The sequence below is a fragment of the Sciurus carolinensis genome, chromosome 4 (genome assembly GCF_902686445.1).
Source record: "Sciurus carolinensis chromosome 4, mSciCar1.2, whole genome shotgun sequence".
Lineage (NCBI taxonomy): Eukaryota > Metazoa > Chordata > Mammalia > Rodentia > Sciuridae > Sciurus > Sciurus carolinensis.
The window spans coordinates 86,301,329-86,324,081 of record NC_062216.1 but is presented as its reverse complement, the minus strand read 5'-3'; the positions used below and the strand labels follow the sequence as shown (position 1 = coordinate 86,324,081).

The 22,753-nt window shown below is 33.7% G+C and overlaps 1 protein-coding gene across 1 annotated transcript in view; it reads right to left on the bottom strand.

Moving 5' to 3' along the window:
• Plekha5 (pleckstrin homology domain containing A5) overlaps window positions 1–22,753 on the bottom strand; it is a 261,754-nt gene that overhangs the window by 57,588 nt on the left and 181,413 nt on the right. The window contains 4 exon segments of the mRNA XM_047550136.1: window positions 10,465–10,518; window positions 11,354–11,473; window positions 14,041–14,124; window positions 16,932–17,397. Coding sequence (XP_047406092.1) covers window positions 10,465–10,518; window positions 11,354–11,473; window positions 14,041–14,124; window positions 16,932–17,397 — 724 coding nt within the window.

Sequence of the window (22,753 nt, the reverse complement as noted above, 5' to 3'; positions counted from 1 at the left end):
CTTTACTTCCAAATGTATCCTATAAGCCAACTAATTTTTTTTTATACCAAATAACTTTTGAATATTCTGTATTTTAATACTAGACTGACTTGTTTCTGTAACTTACACTGAAATGGCACACTGTATCTGGCTTTGGTACATAAACTTTATATCATAGCTTTTGAATGAAAGTAGCAAAATATGGATACTGTCCTCCCCCAATATAAAATACCCCAGGAGCTACTTGGTATTTTGTGCTCAAGTTCATAAAAAAAAGAATACCCAATAACTCTCTTCTGGTTTTAATATAATAATTTTAGAAACCATTACTTTAATGGTGTTAACAGTCTAGATATTTTGTTTTAAGGAATTTGAGTAAGAGAAAGGCTATTACATGTAGTATGTTTATAATTTACTTAAAAATTAGTTCTATGTTTGCATACTGCTTTAATTCCTTCTTTGAAATAACAGGTAATATAGGTTTGGATTTCATTTATATAAAAAGCTACTATAAAAGACCCATTATTTCATAAAAAAATAAGAATATATAATTCAGACAATTTTCATAATTAACTTCAGCAATAAATAAGAAAATGTTATGTAAAAACACCACAGAAATACACTTAGGTAATGCCAACAAATCTGTTTACAATAAAAACATACTTTTACTTAAAATTTCTAAGTTCAAATATTTAGAAATATATATATATATACAAATCTGATGGCTTATCCTAGTATTCTTAGTTATGATGGGCTAATATGAATATCTTTGTTTTATTTTATCTTCTTTGCAAATACTTTAACAACACTCTAAATTCAACCATTTTTCTTTTTCAAGTGGTGTTAAGGATCAAACCCAGGGCCTCATGGATGACAAGCAAGTGCTTTAACCAGAGTCACACCCCTAGTCCCTGACATCTATGTTTTTTAAAGGCCAAATTATTCTCAAAGTGAAAATCTTACATCTCTGTTAATCAAAATGTATTTACTTTTGCCATAGGTAAATCTACTTTGAAGTATATGTGAGCTTTAAATAAGAATTAATATTCTAGATTAAAAGTTCTAGATTTTATCAATAGCAAATGTGTTCTTACAGAGTTAGAAAAGTAGCAGCATTCCTACCATTAATTCACAGATTTATCAGTATATGTCTTAACTACACAATGCACCTTAAGTCAATCAATAAATGTTTTTGGCATTTATGCTCAATTCTCTTTCCTGGGCTTTGAAAATCATTCAAGAATTCTATTCTATAAGCACTAATACTTCTTACCTTGTACTGAGCTATATAACTTTTGAAGAAAAAGTATGTAAAATTAGGATAGAAGCAAAGTTTACTAACTGGGCTATAAAATTATTTGTGTGAATACAAAGTAGAATTGTATTAATACTACACATTTTAGAAGGGATGGGGAAATTTTGTATTCACTTTCCTGCCTTTTTAGAGTCATAACCAGGAGCCAAAATTCCTTAGGTAACAAGGAACTAAGGAATTGCAGCCTGAAACACTTAGGGCAGAACAACTCCCATTAATTTTGAAGGAAGTCAGACTTTAAAAAAAAAAAAAAAAAGGAAAGGAAAACTCATTAATAAATACAAGTCTTTAATCACTTTAATCCTAACTTCATGATTTTGGGTAAGTCATTTAGTCTCACTGAATAAAAATAAAGGTAACTGGCCCATATGCTGCTGAAGCTGTATACTAGAATCAGTGTGACACTGTGTATATACAAATAGGGCCTTGTAAATTTTAAGTGATAGCTATGCATTAAGGCTGTACAAGTACTATACAGGTGCCCAGTGCAGAAGATGGGAATGTTTTTGAAGTTTTGGAGAAATAGTGAGTCACTGGTTGGAGAAAACTTGGTCTATGGGGGAGGAAGTATTTCACCTGTTAGTGATAATGGTGGGCTGAAAACTCAAATGACAAAGAGACCTTATCATGTAGGGAATAAAGATTTCAAAGGATTTATTGTTATCTGAAAGAAAAAAAAATTGGTAGGAGTATTGGGAAGGATAAATTGGTAAGCAGACATAATTTCAATTGGAGCAGTTAAAGAATTTCTATCATTCATTTGTTATGATACTAGGGCCTGAACTCAGGGGTACTCTACCACTAAGCTACATCCTCAGCCCTTTATATTTACTTATTTATTTTGAGACAGGGTTTCACCAAGTTGCTCAGGGTGGCCTGGAACTTACAATCCTCCTGCCTCGGCCTCCAGAGTTGCTGGTATTACAGGTATGTATCACTGTGCCTGGAGAGAGTCCCCATTTACTGAGGGCTTAATAATTCCTCTTTCTCTGCTACCACAATTAATCCTCAACAACTCATGTTATCAGTATCCTGTTATAAATGTGAAAATTGAGGCTTACAGTTAAGGAATGTGACCCAACTCAGAAAAATCAGGATGAGAAAGATTAAGATTATACAATAAAAAGGGAAGTGATACCTAGATGTGAGAAGAGAGACACTGCTATGTGTATGCAAAGATTCATAGTAGAAAAATTATAGAAGGTGCAGTGCCAAGACCTGGTGACTATATAAGATACTATGGTGACCTTTACTCTTCTGTCTAAATACAATGCAAACATGTAAACAGAGGATGTGTTCAGATATTTAGCATTGTGATTTTCCCATTTTCAGTAAAACTGTTTTTATAGTATATTTAATTTCAGTTTTGAAGTACTTTTGGGGGATGGGGGTAAGGGGCAGGTTTTTTTTTTATTTATTTGTTTATTTTTAACAAATGAGGTTAACCATGACTAATATATTTAACTATTTTTGCTTTTAGTTTTTTGGTGAGGGAACTGAGGGATAAAGATGATAAGCTTAATTTTGGACATATTGGGGATTTGCTGAAGGCAAAATCTCCAAATGGAGATGTACACGTGAAACTAGAAATACATAGATGGAACTCCAGAGATATTCTAGTTACCTCCCCACATCTCTTATTAGCTTATCTTTTAATTGTTGCTGTTTTAACTATTTAACGATGTTGCTATGTATGGGAACCCATCAGGTGCTTCTGTATAAACAACCTCAAAGTGGTGGACAGTTAGTCTCTTGGGGAAACCCTTGAACACTGGAGGACAAGACCCATTGCAAATGCTTCCCTCTTCTATGGTTCATGTGGATAATTCTGTTTATTTTTAAGTTTCAGTCCAACAAAGTTGAAGTTGCCCATGGTAGCTGTTTCCTGTTCACTTATGTTTCCTACATTGGTATCACTTTCCAAAATAAGCTTCCTGTAAAACAAGCCCACATCAAGAGATTTATAAGTTCTGTTTTCAAAGAGAAAACCTGGGTGGGTGTGGTGGTGGTGGTTTAGAGATGACGAATAACATAGTCATAACTAGTAAAATGATGAACAGATGAATTCTCAGTTGAGACACCACCAAGAAACAGGGAACTTCCCTGGTTAGGGTTGAGATGGGTGAAAATAATAAAAAGGGAAAGATTATTGATAAGAAACAGGAGAATCATGATAATAATGTAAGCGCTGGATAGGCCAATTTAAGAGATCAGAGTATTGACACATGCATATTCCTTCTGCACTCTATTTTTTTTTTTTGAAACAATGATATTGGGGATCAAACCCAGGCCTGTGCCCATGCTAGGCAAGTGCTCTATGACTGAGCCACACCCACATCCCTACATTCTAAATTCTAACCAGTCTATTCAATGTCTAGTTAGTCTTCTAAGAATTCTGCCATTATGGCTCATGTCTGTAATCCCAGCAACTTGGAGGCTAAGACAGGAGTTGATAATCAGCATCAGCAGCACAACTTAGAAAGACCCTGTCTTAAAATAAACATTTAAAAAAGGGTTGGAAATATAGCTCAGTGGTAATGCATCCCTGGGTTCAATTCCCAGTACCAAAAACAAAGAAACAAAACCACTCCCCCTGAGCCTTATCACATGTCTTATCACATGTGAGACAGTGCAAGAAAGTTTAGAAGTGAAATGATTAGGTTATGAGAGTCTTAACATAATTACTCCATTAATTCCAAAAGGGATTAATGGGGGTGGGGTGGGGATAGAACTAGTTGGTAGAGTGCTTGCCTAGCATGTACAAGGTCCTGGGTTCAATTCCCAGCACCATAACAAACAAACAAACAAACAAAAAACAAAACAAAACAAAAAACAAAAAAGAGAAGAAAAGGGATTAACTGGGTGGTAAAAAACTACAGGCAGGTAGGATGTGGCTGGAGAGGTGGGTCATTGGGGGAATGCCTTTGGGTTTGTATTTTGTCCATGGTGAGGGGGCACTCTCTCTCTGCTTCCTGGTGTGATGTTCAGAGTCTCTTTCCTCCACTACACTCTTCCACCATGATGTTCTGCCTCACCATGAGCCCCAAGGAATGGAGTTGGCCATTTATGGACTGAGACTTCTGAAACCATGAGACCCCAAATAAACTTTTCCTCTTCAGATCTTTTGGTTACAGCAGCATAAAGCTGACAAAAACACTAGCTCAAGATTTTCTGAGTTTCATCCCCATTTCCTCTAAAAGTCTATGCTCAATATGCTAAGGAAGGGAGAGAGAGAAAAAAAAAGGAGTAGGTTTGGGGAGATACAAGATCATTTAACAGTAGGGTGTAAGAAAATACAAATATTCTGTACTGTTATAGTTTGAATCTGGAATGCCCCCAAAGGCACGTATGTTGAAGGCTTTGTCCCCAAAGCAGCAATGCTTAGAGGTAGGGATCTGAGGAAGTGATAGGATGAAGGCTCTAACTTAATCAATGGATTAATCTCTGGTGGCATTAACACTTGATAGCATTATTGGGAGATGTCAGAACCTCTAGGCATAGGGTCTAGCTGGAGGAAGTAGGTCACTGGGGGAATGCCCTGGAAAGGCATATCTTGTCCCTGGTCCCTTCTTTCTCTGTCTTCCTAACTGCCATTAGATGAGCAGATTTCTTCTACCAAACCCTTTTGCATCATGTTCTCCCTCACCTCTGGCTTACAGCAATGGAGCCAGCTGAATGGACCGAAACCTCTAAAACTGCAAGCCAAAATAAATCTTTCCTACCCTATATTGCTATCCTTGAGTATTTTGTTCCAGTGTGACTAACACATGTACCATGTAACCAGTTTGGGATAGTTAAGTATTAAATAACATGCTTTCAACTTAATACTTTCCTTAGTTTCTTTTTTCCAAATGCCTAATCTATATCCCCCAGAAACATTACCTCTTGTAGAACTCAATCATCCCTAGAAAGAGAAGCTACAGTATTTCTGGAAATATTATAGAAAATGGGATAAAGTTGCCAAAATGATATGAACAATGAATGCTATCAAGAATCTTTTCAATCACCTTGTTAGGGTTTCTTCCCTTATAGGAAGTTGTCTTTCATGAATGTAAAGAAATAAATTGTACAAAGTATTCTTGAATTTTATGTTGAATAGTTTCAGTATCAATTATATACATCCAGTAAATAGTTCCTTTTTGTATTTTTCTTGGCAGAAGTATGTTTAAAAGTGGTCAGAGTTCTTGTCAGGCATGAATTTTTTTCCCTAAGGGTGTTTCTTCAAAGGACATAGAAAACATACTAAAAGGAAAGTTCACAGCAACTTGTGACAGAAGACTTCATTCAAAAGTAGTTAGTACTTTTAGTACAGTTCACAAAATAGTTGTTTTAAGAACTGTACCATAAAATCTAAATGCTACTACAAAGCATCTATAAATAAGAAAGTTCAGTTTATTGTTCAAGATGTTTTAGAAGTCAGTATTAAATGATTTTCCTACTTTAATCAAAAGCATTTATCCTTTTAAAAATGTATTACTGAAATATGACAGAACAATTTAGCTACTGATTCCTGTAGGCTTTAAAAATTTTTTTTTAAAATTTTCATACAACAAAGAACACCAAGGTATGTACTGATTGAATTATTTTTCAGTATACTGTGGCAAACTGATTTATCATGAAACTTCCTGCTTTTCTATGACAGTTTCTGGGTAATGTCTTTCAGCGATTTGGTGTTAAAGGGGAGGCTTGTTACTGAAGGGGTATATCATAATTTTTGGGGGTGGGTGGGTATATGTTTGGTTTACCCACAAGGGAGCAGTTTGCTTACACAAGGTTTATTAAGCATTGTTGCAAGTCTCTGGATTCTTTTATGTATCTCTACCTACTCTGTAAATACAGTTCCTTGCATCTCATCTTCTGTTAATATTGCCTACCTGGAAAGCTGGAGGAAGGTTTTAGGGAACAGGAAAAAGAAATATCATCTAAATTTCCTCATTACTGCTCTTTAATCACTAATAGGAAGGAAAAAGGAAGAAGAGACAAATGAGTATTGCTAAAATAGAGGTGAGGAAAACTGCCACAGGAACAGGAAAATATTCTCACTTCTCCATTCCAACTAATACCAATAAAAAAAGCTCAAGTTTTTCATCCATGAGAACTTGCCTAGTTCCTTTCTTCAGCTTCTATGACCCAAATTTGATTCCTTTGCTCAATCCAACCAGTACTGGTCCAGGCTATGGGAGTCAAGAACTAGGAACTGGGTGGGAGGGGTGGGGGTGTGTGTGGTGGAATCCAAACAATGACAACAATGAGTGAGAAACTTGAAGTCCCTACCAATGTTAAACCTGTTGAAGAAGATATGTTTCTAAGACCTAGGGGGAAAAAAAGTATATTTTTTGAGAGATTTTTCCTCAATGTAGCTAGGCTGTAAGATACTTTTAGTATTGTTTTCTAATAGAGCCTTTGTATCCTGGTTTGGGAATTTAACCATCAGGGATGATTTTAAAAACATGTACTAACCAGAAGAGTACAAGGGAAAAAAATAACAGTGCTCTCTTTCAGTATCTTACAAATGAATGTCATCAGATGGCTTGGGTATAAGAAGTTCCTGCAGAAACCTGTTATTCCAGTTTCAAACAAATGACTTACATTTGGCATCCTGGAACCTTTAGGGACTCCTAATAATAAAACACTTGCTTTGCAGGACCATATAGTTCTAAACTCATTCTCAATCTGCCCTGTTCTAAGAAGAGAAGAAAATATTTCAATGTTTCCTCCAGCAACTATGGCAATTTCCAAGAATGGAAAGTGGAGGAGATACCTTTATTTCTAACTTTTTGCAAGCACAGAACCATGTCAGCATTTTATTTATGGCTTTCCCCCCTTTTCTACATTCTGTCAGGTAGAGGCATAAACATGGAAAAAGCTAATAAACATTTGATCTGGGGATGGGGATATAGCTTAGTTGGTAGAGTGCTTGCCTTGCAAGCACAAGGCCCTGGGTTCAAATTCCCAGCACTGCAAAAAAAACCAAAAAACCAACAAACAAAAAAAATCTGATCTGTTTAGTATATGTATTTTTAAATGAAGTTTTGGCAAGTTTCAATTAATCATAACCAAGTTTCTCTAATATTCTGTGGCAATTAAGCTGAATAAGAAAATGCGTTACTGATATATTATAAATACATCTATTCTTTTTGTTCTTTTTTTGGTACCTGGGATTGAACCTAGGGGTGCTCACCCACTAAGCCACATCCCCAGTCCTCTTTATTTTTTATTTTGAGACAGGGTTTTGCTAAGTTATTCAGAGCCTCACTAAGTTGTTGAGGCTGTCTTTGAACTTGTGATCCTCCTGCCTCAGTCTTCTGAGTCACTGGGATTACAGGCATGCGCCACCATGCCCAGCTATTCATTCATTTTCTACCTAGAACCTGGATGATATACACAAAAAAATACAGCTGAAATTAGTGTAAATTCAAAGAGTTTTCTCTGAGACTAAGCTATCTTAAAATTCACAGCAATAACAAATCTGTGCTAGTCTTAATAAATATATTTTGAATAACTTACCAACTGTGTTATAAGAATATAAACTGTAACAGTGAACTTCAAAATGAAGCAAAATATAAGAAAATTCTACTGTAACTAGTACAGCTATTGTTATTTTTAAACTACTTCAATACATGACTTGTTCTCAAAGGTGGTGATAATGAGAAATCAAATTACACTGCTCAAGTGACAGGCACCAGAAATTAAGATTTTTGAGTTGAGTGTTTTATATGCAGACCTTCACAATTTTGCATACAGCATTTCATTATTTGTTATAATCATTGTAGTAATATCAGAAGTGCATTTACTTCTGAAGCAACTCAGAGATTACTTTTTGTTTTTTTCTTGTGAATAATATAGGGATTAACAGAATTGAAATCAAAGTTTTTCCTTGGATGATTGTGGTAAGTATTTGACAAAGGGCAGGAGGAATACTGCATTTTATTGCCTTAGGTTATTCTGATTATTGGGGCAAGTACAAGCAAGTACAATAAGTGCTGAAAGTGATAAACTGATTAGTACACGTTCATTGTTATACAGTGTATGTGAACAGAGGCTTTTCCTAACTTTTGCATTTTAGAATTCACTTTCCAATTTGTGGTTACACAAAACTAATGAATCAAATTATAAGTCCAGGCAACCAATAATGCCTACAAAAACAACAGACCTGGTAATCTAAAACAGATTACTGGCAAGTAACAAAATAAAGAGCTGGAAATGTTTGAGTTGGGTGAAAAATTCATTAAACTCCAAAATGAACAATAATTATTTTTATAATTTAACTGACATAATTACTCATATAAAAATACTAAATTCAAAAGTAAATAATTTCACTCTATCAAAATGCAATTATAAGACACTACACAATTTTTTGTTTACTTAATGAGAGACTTTCTTTAAGTAACCTTAAGCCTACATACATATATTTAGGCATATCTGAGTTTCTGTGTTTTTTAATACTGTCTAATCATTAGCCTTTGCTGATTAAGAGAATAGAGAGGACCAATAACACACTGAAATTTTCAGAAGCTACCCGCAGGACTACTAGTATGGTGCAAAAGGGAAGGCTCAGCAAAGAGTGGAATGATGGCAATGCAAACCTTAACTGGGATCTGCATCATTTAGGTAAAGGGATAAAACACATTTGATATGGGAAAGAGGTAGACAAGTATCTTAGCTAATGATAGTTTTTCTAATATATTTACCTGTTTTCCCCTCAAATTCTTTCAAGTTTTATGTCTCTGTAATTGCCTCACTGATTGCACTGAGGTCAGTAATAAATAGCAGTAAACCACTAGGTTTATTTTTAGAGATCCTAGATAACTTCAGATTCATATTTATATTATTATTTTTTAAATGAAATTTTTGTAATATACCTCCTTTCCCCAGAACTATTTATAGTTATAAATACAAAGGAATTTTAAAGAAAGCTTATTTCTCACGTTATTTCAGAAGCTTTCCAGAAATTTGAGGGAAGACCTATTTTCCTATTTATTAGCTAATATGTCTTTATAAGACTGCTTTTAAAGTATACTTTGGCTAAATTTCAATAGCACCAGTCCTATGATTGGAGATTTGAATTTGGATAAAAGAAATGGTGGTTTCTAAAGTGTTCCACTAGGCAAAACATGTTGTGAAAAAATATATAAAGTTTTTATTAAGAAAAGTCTATTTCTTTTTAAGTAAATGATTTAGCTATTTTTAAGGGTTATCCAAATGTAAAATTCCTCTTTAAATGGAAGTAGTTTATAAAGTTGTATAAAGGGCTGGGGATATGGCTCAGTTGGTAGAGTGCCTGCCTCATTAAGTACAAGGCCCTGGGTTCAATCCCCAGCACCACAAAAAAAAAAAAAAAAAAAAAAAGGCAAATATAAATATTAAGCATTTCTGTGTTTTCCAACATTTTCCACAGTAACCTTAGCTTCTTTATTTGACAAAATATTCAAATTGGGACACTTTAAAACAGATAGCAATAAGTCTTAGCTTAATTTATGTAAAATGCATTCACTGGAAGAAATTATGTTACACAAAAAATTGCCAATTTTTTACTTAAATATTAATAGGGCACATCCTAAACTAAAATCTGGAAGTCAGTCCTTGTTCATTGCCATTTTCTCTTGTGGAAGTGCACCTTAACCAGGCATACTGCTGCCATCACTGAGGTAATTCTATGAATGTTTTTAGGTCACTATAAAGGGTGCTCTACCTACCTTGGCAAAGACCAAACAGTGGGAAGAGACAACAAAATAGGGAACAAGAAGAGTCAATTAAAAATTATCTCCACTATTCTTAAGACCTGTGGAAATGCAAAGCATACCATACTCGCACATTCCAATATGAGAATTCATTAAGTGTCTGTTCATTTAAGTAGGTCAACCCTAGGTGGAGATAAGTTGCAATGAATAGGAATTTTTGTGAGACAAGAAGAAAGAAATATAAAGAATTCAGGGTCTCAAATTCAGGTGACTCAACATTTGTGTCTTCCCTTTAATTTTTATAACTGTCCTTTTCCCCTGTTTATTGTGATATTTCTGAATTTACGTGATCAGGCTTTTCTTATTCTGTCATTTGTAACAGTCATGCTATAAACTAAGGTGATTGAAATATCTAAGTAGCCTCAAAAACTATACTACTTTTAAGAAGTTCTAATAGGTATTATAGTAAGAAAATTCTAAGAATCCCACCTGATGATCCAAATATATGGTGTTCCTTTGGAGATGATGGGAAAGAATTTCATTCTAGTAGGCACCAATCAAGGAAAAAGGGATAGAGAAAGAGGGTGCACAATTCATAAAAAAGTCAATTTCGAAATACAAAAAACAAGTAGTTTACTATGACTATTCTATCATGGTACACAACAACCTTCACGTAGTGCTCTCCTTTAAATGGTACAGATGATACATTAAAGTATATTCAATTTATATTTAGTTTTGTTAGAAATTAAGTAAGACAGGAGTATTAACATTGAACTACTAAGCAGAAAAATTCCATTCATGGCTTTATTGGACTGAATATTTGAAGCTTTACATGCTGATTCTTTTCTGCAATATAGTATTCCTTTTGGAAAGATGTTTCTCACATAATCAGAGGCTAGTCAACCCTTTGAGAACTGTTTGTATGTATTCATTTTTTTTCCATCAAGAAGAAGAATGAAAATAGTAATCTTAAAATTAATCTTTGACATTTAAAAGGCAGTCTTATTAAAATTAGAGTGAATTTTCAACTTATTACTTTATTGAAAATTGTAAGACTTTTCAATGTTTTACCCAATGTGGAAGTCACAGTATTCAATAATTAACACTATTTTAAAATTTGTGTGCATTTCCCTACTCACAACCAAAAGCTGATGGGTGTGTAGGTGGGTCAAGGGGTAAGAAGAAATGCATTCTTTCTGTATTTTCTTTCAATAATATATAAATAAATTCTCAAAGGGTTAATAGACGACTGTAATTTGGGCACTGCAGTAATGGTATAGACTCATGCTCAACACTAATGACACATTATATTGATTAATGAGTGGATCAAAATAAGTGATTATGGCAGATGACACAGACAAATGTCTTCATAGCTGACCTTTGGGCTGTGGGCCTCAAGTTTTAGCTGCATGAGCTGTGCTAACGTATGCTCCCGGATACTACTCAGTTCAGCTTGCTGCCGTCTCAGCTTTATTAGCAGCAGCGTAAGCTCCTCTGGCTGAAGGAGTACAATTTAAGAATCCAAACAGTGGAAAACAGATTAATTGTTGTCCTAAGTGACAGATATTAAACCAAGATTTCTTGGCAAGTTTCCTCTTATGGTTGACATCAAACATAGTGCCTAGGCACTATGATGATAGGTCCTACATAAATGCATAGTATCTAGAGAAATAGAAGGAATAGTGTTACTTTACAGCAAAACAACAGTATAATTAAGGCATTCTCACAACTCATGAGAGAACATCTAAATGTTAAATATAAAAAAAGCACAATACCATTATTAAAGGGTTGTACACAAGACCTATTAAAAGATTATTAAGATATTTATAAAAATTATACCTGAGATTTTCTAGCAATAGAACAATACCTGTATGTCCAACACACCATTTTAGAGAATAGAAGGCAAATAAAAAGACTTAAAATTCATTTAAAACTTGGATGATATTTTCAGGCTATAAAACTCAATACTTGGGGTTTATTAATTACTTTCCAGTTATATTTTGTTATGTCACCATTAGTGCTTTCACAGCATTTAAAATACCAAAACAAGTATATTTTTTAAAGGTAAAAAATAAAAAGGGTACATAACCCCTCCTTCCATATTCTGGGGAAAGCACAGAATCTTTTGAATTCCTGAATGGTTACTAAGATTACTAGGAGAGTAAAATTTCAATGGTAAATGAAATTCCTTAACACGTCATTCTATTTTTCCTTGTTAGAAATGCTGTAAAAGTAAGGGCACTGGGGATCTCACAGACCATTAAGTTTTATTTGGTGTTTCTCTTAGCTTTGTTATGGTTAAAAATGGCAGGTAGGGGAGAGGCAGTCTCTTCTCCTCAAGTGTGACCATGCACTCCTAAAAATTCCAGGCCAAAAAGTACTTCCAAGATTGATTTGCATTGTTAATATCACAGCATTATATTAGCTCTTTTCTGTTCTGTGGTTGCACTTTATTTTCTATATAATTTCTATATAATTTGTGGTTGCTCTTTATTTTCTATATAATTCTTTTTTAGAGATAAAGTATTTTAAAAAAATTTTAACTGTTATTTGAAAGCATATTAAAAACTATTGCCTTCAGATGGAAGTATCAGTAGAAGTAAATTACAACTCCTATTGGATTCTTTAGATAAAACTGGGTACCTCAGAGAGGTAAGACAATAGTTTTTATGGTATTAAATTGTAAAAAGACAAAAACAAGTCAACAAATGTTTAGTTTCTTTGAGTTGAAGAAATTATTTTAAGTGAAAAAGAATAGCCCACTTTGCTCTAAAGTCAGCAACATCTTGTGATCTCATGATTCTGAGACAGTTCTTGCCTCATGATCATCACGCCAAGATCTTGAGGTCTTGTCAGGGAGATAGTGGGTTGGAAGAAGGGATGCAGAGATTCTAAGACCCAGAGTGATATTTGACAGAAATACCTAAACAAGAAATCTTGAACTTCTGCTTTATTATTTATGGAACTAAAAAGATTAGAACATTTTCAAAATGATAAAAGATCCCAATAAATTTGCTGTATATTTAAATTGAGGACAAATAAAAAGGCGTATTTGTGAAAAAAAGTAGGAACAGTGGTAAACAAATTTTATCCTGTATATCCACTAGAGGGAGCAAGGCAGAAAAGAAAATATATGCTATGTATCCTTTATTTTATGATTCATGTCTGTTTCTTTGTCAGATAAACAATCTAATATTTATAAATCCCAACATTTAAAAGTTCTGGGGTTTAACCAAGCAATATTTATATTCTCTAATAAATAAACAACAAGTAGTTTAAAGCCAGGAGCGATTTCCTTCTATCTACTAAACATATAAAAGGTGAAATAAAGTAATATGTATAAAAACACTTAAGATGAATTTGTTTTGATTACTGCAGGAAGAGAACTTTAAATAATAAACAAGTATATAGGCGTTAAAATCATATATTCACAGAAATTAAGATTATTTAATAAAGAAAATTCCTCTGACAAAAGAATGTTAATAAAATAAACTGAAGTGATAAGATTTTTCTTTGATTTGAAGAACAGTAATGCTGTGGTAATAAAAACCCTTCCCAATCTGACTATAATACTGACAATAAAATGATAATGGTAAATACTTGCTTTGACCTAGCATTCTTATATTCTGTCATTGTGTAAATTAGTTATTTTTGGCTCCCAACTAGTTAACTTATACCAAAATTCATAGGAAAAACTTCTTAGTGGGTCTGTAGTTTGAATAATGGTTGCTTAATGGATCTGTTCCACTAATATATTACTCCAACTTCTGTTCTGAGGACAAGGTGATTAACAAATCAAAGAAACCCATCTAGGTTATCCAATAAACTTTAAAATATCATCTTTTATTTAGGCTGTCAGACATTAAAAGAAAGGAGTCCATTAACATACTGAAATGACTACATGATTCCAAATTCCTGATGTGGAATCTCTTCCACAAAAACAGTAATGGTTTTTCCTTGAGAGACATCTCTGAAAATTCAAACTTAAAAACTATGTCAGATATGTGCCTTCCTCAGTATCACATAAATAAAACATGATATGGTAAATAAAGACATCATACTCACCGTTTTGCCTTGGAGGCTCTGGGGACTAACAGACTGTAAAGTTAGGCCAGCTGGCATTGACCTTCTGTCAGGCACATAGACATGCTAGAAAAATAAAGGCACAATATGATTCTGTGGTGAAGTTTTTTTTTTCTGTGAATATTACTGATGAGAAATCTTAAATTTATACTATGAAATATCAATTAAGAGTTGCTTGCGAAGGAAAACACTAATACTTCTTGTTTGACTAAAATATAGATGCTGATGAACAGAAGCTTCTATGTAGTCTGGTTCAGCAATTAAACTCTGATCTGGGGACCCCTTTATGTTCTTAAGAAAAGAATGTATGTACAGTTTTGCAAATCTTAATGTCTGGCTAGAATCTCATATTTGCTTCTGTTTATATTTGCAGTCTGTTGTAATAATCTTAGTGAAAGCATGGAAAATACTGGTTTAGTGAGCTATACAATGTTTCCAATGTTGATGCATTTCTATATACAATATCAAAACATCACCATCAATCTTTAATTCCTGGGCAGACATCAAGCTCAGAGTGGCAGACACATGATTTGCAAACTACCAATTTTTCTTGAACACTCAAATGTTGTTATCAGGGACAAATACTGTCAGTTGTTTTCGTGGAAATAATAGGTTTACACTTCACTTTAAATGTATCTCTTTTGTTCAAATAAAAATGGTGTTTCACAAAAAAGGAGCTAGCTTAGCTTGCAACTCAAATAATCACGTGGTATACAATAGAAACGGTTTATGCACATTCTGATTTCATCACATGTAATATTAAAATGATATATACAGACAGGTTTAAGATTCTGTAAGATTGTTTTTCACTATTTCATCAAGGGGATTCTTTTTTTTGTGTGTGTGTATATTTTGAAGTTCTTTTTTTTTATTGTAAACAAATGGGATACATGTTGTTTCTCTGTTTGTACATGGCGTAAAGGCATACCATTTGTGTAATCATAAATTTACATAGGGTAATGTTGTTTGATTCATTCTGTTATTTTTTTCCCTTCCCCCCCACCCCTTCCACCCCTCTTTTCCCTCTATACAGTCCTTCTTTCCTCCATTCTTGCCCACCTCCCTACCCCTAACTCTAACCCTAACACTAACCCCTCCCATCCCCCCCTTAGGTGTCATCATCCATTTATTAGCGATATCATTCGTCATCAAGGGGATTCTTAACCTGCTACTTTATTATTTATCTTTTATTCCAAGTGTGTGGCAACAAAGCAAACCATAACCATTAGTACAGTTTGGGGCCATAGCCTTGATCTTCTATTTCAATATTAGTGCAAATGGGAATATAATGAATAATGCCTTACTACTATAAAGATAGTTTTGAGTTTATATACTCCCTGGAAGGGCTGTGGGGACCTTTAGGGACTCCTTCCCTCACAGTTTCATGGACTACACTTTAAGAACTAGTGATGTACACCGAGGAAGATGAAAAGGATAGTATCAAAGAAAAATCTGGCAACACCGAACAAATTTATTAGAAGTCGCAACAGTAGATATTCAGTTGTTCTGGGAACTGAATAGATAGTAGATTTATTATTGAAACAAGTGATATATTTTGGCTAAGAACATGAAACTACTGAAAACCATGACAGCATATAATTTATCCACTTTAACTTCACGTATTAAACTATATTATATTAGATTTTTCTTGTGTATTGGTATTATTTTTATCTAATGAGTTATCCTTTGGATGTACAAAGTAACAAAACACTGAACTTTGTTACAGGAATTCAAAATGAGGCTTTTATTAGGGTAAACTTTTTTGGTGGTGCTAAGGACTAAGAAAACCCAGGGCCTTGTATACCCTAGTTAAGCACTCTACCTCTGAACTATATCCCCATCCTTAAAGCTTTCTTCAAAAGAAAATTCCTGATTACTTTAGTAATTTCCAACAAATGTTTATGGAAACATTAAGTAAATATTTTGTGCAATAATGCAAATGAAGTAGTTAGCCTGTCTCAAGTGAAAAAGATACATTTTTAAATGGTGTAGGGCAAGAAATTCTTTAGGAATTAGAAGTAAAAGGACATTCCTTTTACTTTAGGATAGACATTAGGGAACTGGATTTATACTAGCTAACTCATTACAACATCTGCTTTGGCATTATTCAAAGAGGATTAATACAAAGCATTAAATTAACTTCAAATAGGGGCTGGGGTTGTGGCTCAGAGGTAGAGCACTTGCCTAGCATGTTTGAGGCACTGGGTTTGATTCTCAGACCACATAAATAAATAAAGGTCTTGTGTTCATCTTCAACTAAAAATACCTTAAAAAGTTAACTTTAAGTAATCTACTAAACAACCAATTTAAGGTACAAATTAAATATGATTTATGGGGCTGGGGATATAGTTCACTTGCCTAGCATGTGCAAGGTCCTGGGTTTAATTCCCAGCTCCACACACAAACAAAAATATTCCACGATATTTACCTGTATTTTAATTTTTAAATGTGCATACTATTAAATATTGCTGGTCTCTAATGTTGAATTGGGTACATAAGGAATTTTGAAAATGTCATATAGTCACCTGGTTAAAGGTGACTCCAAGTAATAAACAGGATTCAAGACAGCAGGTATACCAGAAAAAGGCAGGTGAAGAATTTCCAAGTGTGTAAAGAGTAAATAAAAATGCATGTGGTCTTTAATCCACAAGGAGAGCTGATGAGATATGCTAACAGAGAAGAATGCATAATGCTTGGAAGAATTGTTTTTGTGGTATTGAGAGGAAGCAATGCAAACTTATATTTTATACGTAAGAACATCCTTTCTTTTCTTCCTAATCTCCTGCCTCTCATGTTTTAAAAGAACAGCATATTAGAAAGAAAACATAACTTTATCAAGTAGTGAGTTAATACAATATTAGAACACATTTTACCTTGGGGTGATGACCCCTGTGTCTACGGTCTATCGTCACATCTCCTCTTTGAATTGGTGAAGACACTTCTGATCTATATGTTCGCTGAGGGGAGTAACCCTGGTAAGCAGCTATTGAACCATGGGAAGGCGATGTGGGAATAGAGTGCATTGTCTGGTCAGAAATATTAACCATGGTTTTAGGACTGCTCAAAGAACTGTGTCGAGGGAGGGTACTCTGCTTATTATAGAACTGACGCTGTTGCCATTCGTAGAGCTGCCACATAGTGTCATCTCTCATTGACCTCCGTTTCTCTTCTGCTCCAGCTCCTACTGTCTTGTCATGACTGGAAGGGGTTACACTGCAGATACTTTCAGGCCTGGTCTTGCTGTTTCTTGGGAGTGTTCTATAACCTTCAGGGTAGCGGGCCATAATCTGGGCTCTGTGGCTTGGCATATTTCTTGGTAATGTTTGGTAAGAAATTACTCTAAAATAGAAAATAATTGAAACATAAAAATGAAGGAGAGTTGTTTCCAAATTCTAAATTATAGTACATTTCTTTTTTTCTGATAAGTAAAGTATTTAGTATGTTTTTTAAAGGATCAAAATATGGGGCTGAGGATATAGCTTAGTGTTAGCACACTAACACTGCCTAACATATGAAAGGCCCTGGGTTTGATTCACCAGTACCAAGAAAAAGATTGATGAAATTCAATTTTAAATAAATAGCATCTTTGTCTATAGCAATTACATAAAAGGATCACTACTTTCATAAAATTTAAAGTTTGGCTTAAAAAAAAATTATACTTCATTTGAGAAACAAGAATGTTCAGAAACCAATCTCAAATCTACCCCCTACATTTTATTTATTTTTACATAAATACACTCCCAGAACCTTAGTTTCACACATCTCATCAGAACAGTTAAATAGGGTTTCTTTGTACAAATGTATTCAAATATGCACGTTTTCAAGTTGAACCTATGAAGCACAAAAACGGGTAATGAATTAGTCCAGGCGTATGTTGACTATTCTGTTGTAATTTTTTCTTCAGAACACATGGTTGATTATGGGAGGAAGCACATTTGTGGCCAAAAGTAGTAACTCTTTATAATATCCCTAACTTGAAAATTAAAAATGATTTTAGACTAAAGATCAAAATTTTATTATTTAAAGACAAAGCACTTGAAGTCAACAATACTTCTGATATGAAACACAATCTCAGGAATGCAGTAATGTTTCCAGCATAGTAATCAATATTCTATTTCAAGATGGTATCAATATTTTGGGAGTTTTTTTTTGTTTTTTTTTTTTTGGCGGTACTGGGGATTGAACTCAGGGCCTTGTGCTTGCGAGGCAAGCACTCTACCAGCTGAGCTCTCTCCCCAGCCCCTGAGAGTTTTGTTTTAAAGCAATCTAGAAACTCATGTACATTAAACATATAAAATATATTTCCTTTAAAATGCAAATTCTCAGAATTCCTAATTGCATATTACTAATAAGCTCAGAATGTCATTGCAGTTTTCAAAATGAAATAAAATCTAATTTAATAATTAAAAATTTTTGATACTGTTTATCAAAATTATCTCTGTGCTAACCTCATGGTAGGTCCAATATATGAAATGAATTTTAAAGTTAGTCAAAAATCTACATGAAGTACTTGTGTTTCCCCAGTATTTTCAGAGATAGGTATAGTTAAAATTCATTTTCTAAATGCAAAGTCTTTTCTAATAACCACAGGAAAAATCTAAATTAAAAAGAACAATAATAAATTACAAATGTCAATATTATGCTACCATCTCCATGGGCATGCTTTTATATTCTAATGCAAAAGTCAATGTACTTCAACAAACTAAATATCACAGTGGGTTTGTTGGGACTCCGTGAACCCATGTTTCCTGATCTCTTCTTTCAATGTTTACTTAATAACTGTCTCCTAAATATTGTATTTTTACCACAGAATATATTTTGGAATTATGCGTGCACACCTGCATGCTTTGCTTCTTCCTATTGGTCATTAAAATATCAAAGATATTGGTGATTACACAAATCAGAAAGGGTAAAAAAACTGATGTGTAAATTACCTCACCATAGTTTTAATAATCTGGAAATCCTTGGCTGATTATCTGAATGCCAAAGGCCTTTTGACACAAAAACTTGTTATCAGTAACAATGCATAAATATTAAAATATTATAGTAAGAAAAGATACCACTGTGATCAGGTATAAAAAACTGAGGTATGAGGCATGCTAACAATGGGTGTAAAATTATGTGACTTTTATACAAAGACAAAATCTCATGTTAAATACACCTTTTCTTTGTGGGTTTAAGAACTCACAAAGCAGGGCTGGGGTTGTAGCTCAGAGGTAGAGGGCTTGCTTAGCAGGTGTGAAGCACTGGGTTCCATCCTCAGCACCACAAAAAATAAATAAATAAAAATAAAGGTTTTGTGTCCATCTACAATTGAAAAAAAAAAAAAAAAAAAAAAAAAAAAGGAACCCACAAAGCAGATAAGATTGAAAAATACAGCAACACAGGGGGCAAACAGTAATGTAGGAAAAGTAGTTGATCAAAAAATTACAAGAACAGAGTTTTGATTCTTGCTTTTCTGCTAAGTATTTTGATCTTATGTGAGTTACACCCATGGCTTTGAGAATGTTAAGACAGTGGGAGAGCAGCACAGTAAAGATAGGAAGTAGGCCAGTCAAGGGAAGTTGATTTCATCTAAGAGACTGCCCTAGTACTAAAGAAGGATTATTTGGATTATTTGGTCATTCATAAACTTAGGAAATACCATAAAAGCCTTACCATGCAAAAGGGTCTAAGTTAAGCATTGTACTAAATCATGAAAATGTATTCATAATGAAGGGACATACATTGTCAACCTAAAACACAGTAAAATCTAAATTACAGTTCAAAGTCTCAATATACCAAACACCTCTTTCGGTGTTCCAGCATTCATAATGTGTGAGCTAGACTCTATTGTAGGTATGTGTATTAAACTTGAACTGTCAAACCATCATATGATCATTAAGAGGTCATTTTTCTAGTTAGTGTGGTTAATTAATAACTACCGAGTTTAAAAGGTTCTTCTGCCTTCTTTGGAACCATTTTTGGGGCATTTTTGGTAGTAAATTAGGTTATTATTAAGTAAATTCATTTTTGTCCCATATACTTTCTAGCATTTGGAGACCTGTTTTTCAAAAACTACAATTTCCTTCAGTGATTTTCCCCCAAAGAAATTCAAATTAAGCAGTGTGTTTTACTCTTAAGTGAAAGCTTAAGAAATGAACACTGTAAGCTCTCCTTTATCAGGTTTCCTGGCTCGTTCACCAGCAGCTCCCTGTCAAACACCATGAAAACCCTGTCGCTGTGATTATGCCATGCAGAATAATGGCTTAAGGCACCATGCATTTTAACAGCGCCTGCTACTCACAAAGAAACTTAAAGCTTTGTTCACAGACACAGGGACCTATCATTTGACTAAATATTAAACCTTTTTATCTTCTTATCAGGACTTTAATAATAAAAGAAACCCTTTCATAAAGTTAAAAAAATAAAATTTATTCTATGAATCACAATTTTGCTTCTTTCTATGAATAAAAAGTACCATGACATCTTTTAAATGATAAGATTTATTTAATAATGTAGAGGAATTTTTCAAAGATCCAAAACAGACTCCAGTTATTTCAAAAGAATATCTAACAGCATTTATGAAAAATGGCATTACTAGGAACCCAAAGATGGGGGAACCCAGAGCCTTAGTTTAAAATAACCTAAGACCAGCAACCTTCAGAAGTGACTGCTGTACATTCACGGAAAGACTTTATAAACATTAAATCATATTTATCAAAGGACTTAGACTTAACATTTATACTTAACAAAAGCAAAAACCTTCCAAATATTTGTTGAATCTTTGCTTTACATGTGTTAGGCAAAGGCTACACCACTGAGCCACAATCCCAGTCCTACTTGTGGAATCTTTCTATACCCTTTTAAACTTAAGAAAGGATTAACTTATTTAAGGGAAAGTGATTCTTCTTTGTTGTGAGATTTAACTTGGCTAGAGATTCAGTAAATCTTCTGATTGTAATTTTTATTATTTTCTTGAAAGTGATCATTTTACCAAATAATTCCACACACCTTTTCATTTTCTTCCCCAGAACTATTTCTTGCTTCTTTTCTAATTTTATTTTACTTACTAACTTTTCTCATTTATTCAACATTTAAAAAATTAACTTTTATTTATACATTAATCAATTTACTTGTTTATGATTTTGACCAATCTGGTAAGTGAAAAATATTATCTTTTTTCTTAGTATGCAATTAATTCCCTGATTATTGGTAAATCTGAACATTTACTCACTCTTTTCCTTTTTTAAAAATTGACAAAAATGGCATACATTTATGATATACAACATGATGTTTTGAAATATGTACAATGTCAAATTGCTGAAGTTATTTAATATATACATTACCTCATGTATTTTTTTGTAGTGAAAACACTGAAAATCTCTTTTAGTAATTTTCATACGTACAAACACATTACTTTAACTACAATCATCATGCTGTACAATAGTCCTGCTAAATTATGTTTTTGAAATACCAGGTATTCTCACAATTCTCTATTGGGAAAATTAGAAAAGTGAGCAATGAGTATGAAAAAGAAAATGGTTCAACTACATATCACAGGATATTTCTGCAGCTTTGTAAGAAATAATAGATGAAGGCAAGTGTACCCAGGCTTTTGAGCTACACTCCTGAAAGGAAGAGACTTCTGACAATTGTGAAAACCTGGAAGACTATTCTTACACCTCAGAAGTTTTACTATTAAAATAATCTTCATTCAATCAACAAAATCCCAAAGCATCATTTAAGTCATTGTTTCCTGGTTTTCTACTGCTCAGAGTAAGAGTTACAGTAACTATCCAGTTAATTTTTATGTTTAATAATATAATAAAGTACTTTCAGAAATTAGAATTTACTTTTTCATTTTATTTTAAAAACTTTTTGTGGGGGGAGATACTGGGGATTGACCCCAGGAGTGCTTTACCACTGGGCTATAGCCTCAACCCTTTTTTATTTTGAGACAGGGTCTTGCTAAGTTGCTTAGGATGCACTGTAAAACTTACTTTTTAAAATGTAAAATTTTTCCATCAAAAGGTACTTGTTTTTCCTCTACTTCCTCTGGCCTGCATCTGTGGTGTTATTTTCAGGCTCTCCATGTCTTATTCCTTTCAGGTTTTTTCTTAAAAATCGTTCTTTTATTTAGCCTCCTCAATGAATGAAACTCCTCTTACACTTACTTTTAATTATTTTTGATATACTGATGACATTTCAAACTATATTCAAGTTCAGATTCCTCTTTGGAGATACAGACTGACAGGAACCTCAAAAAAATTTTTGAGGTACATCCCTAGAACTTCTTATTTTTCACTTTGAGACAAGGTCTTGCTAATTGCCTATGCAGGTCTTGAACTTGTGATCCTTCTGCCCCAGTCTCTCAAGTCACTGGGATTAAGGCATATGCCACCATTCTTGAGGAAAAAAAATTAATACTTAGTCATGTGCCTTCTGATTTAGTAAAGAAATTCCAGGAATGAGCCTGAGAATTAGAGAGCAATAAGACTTCATTATCTCCACATTATTTATCTCAAGAGATCCTTACATTGTATTAGGATAAGGAAGGAAAGTCAGATTAGCACTAGGATGCAGAAGCTCCTAAGAAAGGAGAGTCAGATTAGGGCAGTGGGGAGGTTAGAGACAAATTTGCACTAACTAACTGTAGTTCAGAATTCCAGGAGAAGGAGATAGTGGCAGACGGACAAGGCAAGAATAGCGTGAG